This window comes from Cebus imitator, unplaced genomic scaffold (assembly GCF_001604975.1).
Source record: "Cebus imitator isolate Cc_AM_T3 unplaced genomic scaffold, Cebus_imitator-1.0 Scaffold8, whole genome shotgun sequence".
In the NCBI taxonomy this organism is placed as follows: Eukaryota; Metazoa; Chordata; class Mammalia; order Primates; family Cebidae; genus Cebus; species Cebus imitator.
The window spans coordinates 4,098,800-4,106,116 of NW_016107323.1; the positions used below are offsets into that span (position 1 = coordinate 4,098,800).

At 44.7% G+C, this 7,317-nt stretch overlaps 1 protein-coding gene across 1 annotated transcript in view; it reads right to left on the reverse strand.

Moving 5' to 3' along the window:
• CRY1 (cryptochrome circadian regulator 1) overlaps positions 1–7,052 on the reverse strand; it is a 123,496-nt gene extending 116,444 nt beyond the window's left edge. Inside the window, exon 1 of the mRNA XM_017541021.2 lies at positions 6,159–7,052. Coding sequence (XP_017396510.1) covers positions 6,159–6,316 — 158 coding nt within the window. The 5' untranslated portion in view covers positions 6,317–7,052. The remainder of the gene's footprint in view (positions 1–6,158) is intronic.
• Positions 7,053–7,317: the final 265 nt, after the last annotated feature.

The window sequence follows — 7,317 nt, forward strand, 5'->3', positions numbered from 1 at the left end:
AAAAAAAAAAAGGAAGAAGAAAGAAAGAGGAAGAGAGGAAGAGAGAAAGAGAAAAGAAAGATAGAAAAAGAGAGAAAGAAAAAAAGAAAGAGAAAGAAAAGTCAGGAAGTAGAAAGATTAAAAGTATCCTTTGGATGAAAATAGCATACATGCTCAGCCTGGAAAAGTGACAGACATTAGCCTCCAATCCATGAGAGCAACCATATGGGCTATACCCAACCCAGCCATAGAGATGCAGCTGCCCAAGGTTTTGAGAGCCCACCTCTTCTATCAGTGTACTCAGGATGCGGGAGGGAGTGGAAAGTTAGGAAGTGGAAAGATTAAAAGAATCCTTTGGATGAAAACAGCATACACCGTCAGCCAGGAAAAGTGATAGACATTAGACTCCAATCCATGAAAGAAGCCATGTGGTCTGTGACCAACCAAGCCATAGAGATGGGGCTGCCGAAGGCTTCAAGAGCCCACCTCTTTGACCATTATGCTCATTTATGGGACACTAGTCAAGAGTATTATTTTAGAGCTGTAAGATTTACTCTCTGCCCTACTGGGTTTCAGACTTGGGTGGGCCCTTTTTGTTAGTATTTCCCTTTTAAAATGGAAATGGAAGTCAGCCCCAGTGGCTCACACCTGTAATCCCAGCACTTTGGGAGGCTGAGCAGGTGGATCATCAGAGGTTGGGAGTTTGAGACGAGCCTGACCAACATGAAGAAGTCCTGTCTCTACTAAAAATACAAAAAATTAGCTGGGTGTGGTGGCAGGTGCCTATAATCCCAGCTACTCGGAGGCTGAGGCAGCAGAATTGCTTGAACCTGGGAGACGGAGGTTGCAGTGAGCCAAGATCATGCCGTTGCACTCCAGCCTGGGTAACAAAAGCGAAACTCCATCTCAAATAAATAAATAAATAAAATGGAAATGTTTACCCAGTGTCTGTTCCATCATCGTATTTAAAAGTAAATAACTTGTTTTTGATCTTACAGGCTCATAGCTTTAAGGAATTTGCCTTGCATCTCAGATAAGACATTAGACTTTGAGTTGATGCTGAAACTAGTTAAGACTTCTAGGGACTCTGAAAGAGATGATTATATTTTGCAATAGAAAAAAGACAAGAGGGTGGGCATGGTGGCTCACACCTATAATCCCAGCACTTTGGGAGGCTGAGGCAGGAGAACTGTTTGAGCCAAGGAGTATGAGACAGCTTGAGCAACATAGTGAGATCTTACCTCTACAAGTAATAAAAAAAAATTAGCTGGCCATGGTGATGCATGCCTGTGGTCCCAGCTACTTGGGAGGCTGAGGTGGGAGAACTTCTTGAACCCAAGTGGTTGAGACTACAGTGAGCCATGATAGTGCCTCTGCACTGCAGCCTGGGCAACAGAGTGAGGCTCCATCTCAAAAATAAAAATAAAAATAAAAGAATAATAAAAAATAAATAAGACAAGAGATTTTGGGGACTAGAGACAGAATGATATAGTTTAGATATCTGTCCCCACCAAACGTCATGTTAAAATGTTATCCCCAACGCTGGAGGTGAGAGGTGTTTGTGACATGAGATAAGATCCCTCATGAATAGCTTGGTGCTATCATGTAATGAGTGACTTCTCACTCTATTAATTAACAGAAGAACTAATTGTTAAAAAGAGCCTGATACCCCTCCCTTCTCTCTCTCGCCATGTGACATGCCAGCTCCACTTCCCCTTCCATCATGATTAAAAGCTTTCTGAGGCTCTCACTAGAATCAGCTGCTGATGCCATACTTCTTGTAAGGCCCGCAAAATTATGAACCAAGTAAATCTATTGTCTTTATAAATTACCCAGCCTCAGGCATCCCTTTATAATAACTCAAACAGACTAAGAGAGTGCTCTTATAAAAGGGGCTGCAGGAACGTGTTTACCCCTTCCACCATGTGAGGACACAGAGAGCATCATCTATGAAGCAGAGAGCCTCACTGACACTGAATCTGCTGGTGCCTTGATTCTGGACTCCTTTCAAAACTATGAGAAATAAATTCCTGTTGTTTATAAACTACCTAGTCTAAACGTATCTTGTTACAGCAGCTCAAACAAACTATTAATAAAACAATACTAACATTCAGAAATGAAGGCAGGAAATGCTAAGAGTGATGTGAGAAGCAACAGCAAAAAGTGGTGTTAAGAGTTCAGACTATGCATCCCAGACAAGCACAGGGTTGTACAATCATCTATCCCCTTCTAGAACAGTTTCATCACCTTAAAAAAGAAACCCTGTGCCCCTTAGCTATTACCTCCCAACTCCCCAGCTTCCTCAATCCGAAGGAGCCACTAATCTGCTTCCTGTCTCTATAGATTTGCCCACTGTAGAAATTCCATATAAACAGAATCATATAATACATGGAATTTTGTGACTAGCTTCTTTCACTTAGTTTGTTTTCAAGGTTCATTCACACATTTTGTAGCAAGTATCAGTATTTCATTCCTTTTTATGGCCAAATAATATTCCATTATATGGATATACCACATTTTGTTTATCCTTTCATCAACTGATGGTCACCTGGGTTATTTCCACTTTTTGGCTATTATGAATAATGCTTCTGTGAATATTAGTATATAAGTTTCTGTAGTATAACTTTTATAAGAGATGTGAATTTTCATAAAGCTAAATTTATGCAATTCAAAATACTTTATTTTGAGACAATGTCCTTCAAAATTTTTTTTTTTTTTAAGAGATAGGTTCTCTCTCTGTCACCCAGGCTGGAGTGCAGTAGCCCATTCATAGCTCACTGCAACTCCAGCTCCTGGGCTCTACTCCTGAGTAATTCTCTGGCCTCAGCCTCCTGAATAGCTGGAATTACAGGCATTAGACACTAAGCTCTGCCAAACTTTTTTTAAAAAAATATTAAAACATCCTTTTTAAATGAAATGATGGCAGCATCAAAAAGTAGTTTTGTTAATGTGCTTATTAGGTAAAATAATTATTTAAAATTTTGCTTTTCTGTTAAATCCAAGTCTAAAAAAAAAATGGAAGAAAATACAAGACAGTGTCTAAAGAAAACTAAGGTTTTCCCCTGGAGTTGAGATCACATACTGTCAACAGTAGGAGATGAAATACATAGGGCAAAAGGCAGATCTTCTCAGGCTAAGGAATTTGGGGATTATCCCACAGTCAATAAGTAAATTAATAAAGCTGTTTAAATATAAAATTATTGATTCTAAGACATCACTTCATTCAACAAACAGTAACTGAGCTACTATTATATAAAAAGCACTGAATTTGGTACTATGAGTGATTCTAAAAAGACCTTTGCCTCTGACACTACCAAAACCACTCCAGATAAAATTCCAAAAGACCTCAAATTGCTAAATCCAATTTTTATTTTTCAGTTCTCATCTTACTTGACCTACCAGTAGCATTTGACATAAGTAAAACATTCTCTCCTCCTTGAAATACTGTCTTTCTTTCCTTTTTTATTGAGACAGTCTGGCTCTGCTGCCCAGACTGGAGTGCAATAGCACGATCTCAGCTCACTGCAACCTCCGCCTCCTGGGTTCAAGTGCTTCTTATGCCCAGGCCTCCTTCAGTAGCTGGGATTACAGGTATGTGCCATCATGCCCTGTTAATTTTTCTACTTTTTAGTAGAGACAGAGTTTTACCATATTGGTCAGGCTGGTCTCAAACTCCTGGCCTCAAGTGATCTGTCTGCCTCAGCCTCCCAAAGTGCTGAGATTACAGGCATGAGCCACCATGCCTGGCCAAAATACTTTCTTTACTTGGCTTCTAAGACACCATACTCTTTTGGGTTTTGTTCTTACAATACTAGTGGCTCCTTGGTAGTCTCATAAGCTGGTTCTTCCACAGCTCCACAATTTATAACCATTAAGAGTATTCAAGGTTCAGCCCTTGCACCACTTGCATCTCTGGTCTACCTCACTTTCTTAATGCTTTCAGCCTCATGGCTCCACTAGAATGTAGCTTCAACAGGGTGAGGATTGGGCTATTTTGTTTATACTGGATCCCCTGCACCTAAAACAGTCCCTGGCATATAGCAGGTACTTGACAAATATTTGTTCAATAAATGGATGAATACATGGCTTTATACATTGTCTATAAACTGATGAATTCTCCAATTTATATTTCCTGCATGGATCTCTGTCTTGAGCTCCAGATATAGCCAACTGCCTAACTGTTATCTCCATTTGAATGTGTAAAACACATTTCAAACTTAATGACTTAATTAGAGAACTCCAATTGATCGTCCCAATGGCTTCTCCAACTGGTTTCACTTTCTTAGCAAAGTGTAGCCCCATCCTTTTAGTTTCTCAAGCCAAAAATTTTCTCAAACAGTAACTGAGCTATTTACTACATAAAAAGCACTGAATTTTGGTGCTTTTTATATAGCACCAAACTATAACTCTTTTTTTTTTTCTTCTGAGACAGAGAACTTTGTCACTCAGGCTGGAGTGCAGTGGCACGATCTCGGCTCACTGCAACCTCTGTTTCCTAGGTTCCAGCAAGGACTGAACCTTGTTTCAGCCTCATTCTTCTGAGTAGCTGGGATTACAGGCATGCACCACCATGCCTGGCTAATTTTTGTATTTTTAGTATTAATAGAGACAGGGTTTTGCCATGATGACCAGGCTGGTCTCAAATTCCTGGCTTCAAGTGATCCGCATGTCTCAGCCTTCCAAAGTGTTGGGATTACGGGTGTGAGCCACCACCTCCAGCCTAACTCCTTTTCTTTCTCTCACACTACACATCCAATCTGCCAACAAATACTGTGTATTGTGCCTTCACAATATAACCACAATCTGTTTATTTCTCACCACGTCCATAGTTCTCGTTACAGTTCAAGCCGTTATTATGTCTCACCTGGATGAGTACCAACAGCTTCTTAACTAGACTTCCTGCTTTTTGTCCACCCCTGCTCCCCAATTCAGAACCACAAGCAGAGAAATTATTTTTCAAACTTATGTCAGATCGCATTACTTCTCTGCTAATAATCCTAGAGTTATTCCCATTTCACTCTGGGTAAAAACCCAAATCTTGAAAACTGCTTATAAGGCTCTCTTCGATCTGACCTTAAGTCAACTCTGACCTCATCATCTACTATTTTTCCCTCACTTATTCTGCTCCAGTCATACTCGATTCTTTTGCTCTTCCTTCTAAAGGTCAAGCACATTTCTGCTTTTTTCCTTACTCTTCCCTTTACCTCGAATGGTCTTCCCCTAGATATTTGCATCGCACCACCTCCTTCGGGTCTGCTCAACTGGCATCCTCTCTGAGACTTTTCTCCTGATCATCAATATTTAAAATTGCAATCCCATCCCTACCCTTGTATTCTTTATTCCTTTACTCTGCTCTATTTTTCTTCCCAACACTTATCACCACCTAAAATACTACCTATTTTACTTTCTGCTTGAAGACATGACTTTTTGTCTTTCACTCACTGCTGTATCCCTAGCATTTAAATCAGTGCCTGGCATGTGGTGGTAAGTGATCAATAATCTATTTGTCGAGCTAATGCTTTCATGTCCACCAGGGGGCCTAACAATCATGTAGCCCGGTGTTTCAGGAAAAGATCGCAAAGCGTCTCTAAGATTTCTTTCAGTGCTCTGATCCCTAGAAGGACTACATCTTGCCTAGAAAGACAAACTGTGCTTTGTCTCGGCTACCACAAGGAGGAGTTGAGAGAAAGAACTGAGCAGAGAAACCAGATAATGCTGTTTCCCTTGCTTTTCCCACAGTAACCTCAAGGTGGAAGAAAACTGGATTTGGAGCAGGTTGTACTGAATGAATGATTATTCTCCATACTATGAGTTACCTAGACACGAACATAAACAGGAAACACCACAATCCTTTCGAATGCCACAAAGAGGCCAAGGGGATCCATATACAGGCGACTAAGGACAGGAAGGGTGTTTCTTTAACTCCAGCACTAAGAATTCTCCACGAATCCAGTGGAAGAGCTCCTGTTAGCACAGAAAGACACATAAGGCCGAGTGTTCCAGTCGTCAGAACTCTCCGGCCAGAGAATTAAGTCAGTTCTACTTAATACCTAACGCGTCTACAATACTTAAGCGATATAAGCAAGGCAGTCCCACGTCAAATTTTCAGATTTGACGGATCGCATGGAATTCATTAACATCAAACACCCCAATCCGTTTCCCACGGGCTTGTGACTCACCGCCACCTGTTGATGCCCACATTGGAGGAGCCGGCAAACCAGGGGTCCAGGATGTAGACGCAGCGGATGGTGTCGGCGCCCTGAATGCACTCCTTCAGGGCAGGGTTGTCGTGGAGCCGGAGCCCCTTTCGGAACCAGTGCACGGCGTTCACCCCCATGCCGGGGGGCGCGGCGGTTCCTCCACAGAGAAATTCAAGGAAGAAGGCTCCGGCTCATAGCCGACACCTTCGCTTCCAAGAGAATTGCCTCACTCGGGGAGTCAGGAAAGGGCGGCAGAGGGGGGACAGGAAAAAATGACTCCAAGGAGGCGACCGGAGAAGGCGGGGGCGCTGGAGGCGCAGTGGGAAGATGAATGGAGGTTGCCCAGCCGGCAGAGTCCGGGTGTGACGCCCTTTAGGAGCCCGCGCCCGCCACAACCGTCTGGAGGCGCCGCATAACTTCGAGGGCCTCGGACCTCCGGAGCCTGGGTAAGTTCCACGAGCTCGAGCCGCCACGACTGCCCGAGCCGGCACCGACGGCCCCAGGAGGTTCGTCACGGAAACCTCGCCCAAACCGAGGCGGCCCCTGAGGACAAAACGGCCCGCCCGAGGTGAGTCACCGAGGAGAACTGGAGTGGAATGAGCCCCTGTCGGCGACGCTGTCTCTCGGCCCGGGAGAAAGGACCGGGATGGAGGACGGAGACGGTGGTCGAGGCCGCTGGACGGCTGCCGGCCGGTGACCGGTCCCGAGGCTGCCCGGGTGACTCTGCCGCCGCCGCCGCGTCAGCGGCTTCCGCCCCGCCCCCGGCTCCTTATTGGACGGCGCACTCCCCACGTGACCACCGGCACCTCACGTTTCTGAGGTGTGTTTACTACACTGGCTCGGAGGGGGAAATCTGCTAGCGCTTTAGTCGCTTTTGGAGGAGCGGCAGCCGCTTGATCCCAAAACTGTTGACCCTTGCCCACAAGCTAAGCCCACTGCCTCTGCCCCTTTCCTGTGCCGACTGGCGGCTGTCCATCGAAGGCACCCGCGTTGACCACAGGCCCCTTGTGAGGGAAGGCTTAGCCCCGCCCCCGGTGGCCGTGAGTGGCTACCATTGGCCGAGGCTCTCTGAGACCCGGATGAGCACGGGGATGCGGGAAGCTCGCGGGCGCGCGCTCTGCTCGAGGAGGCGCGCGTG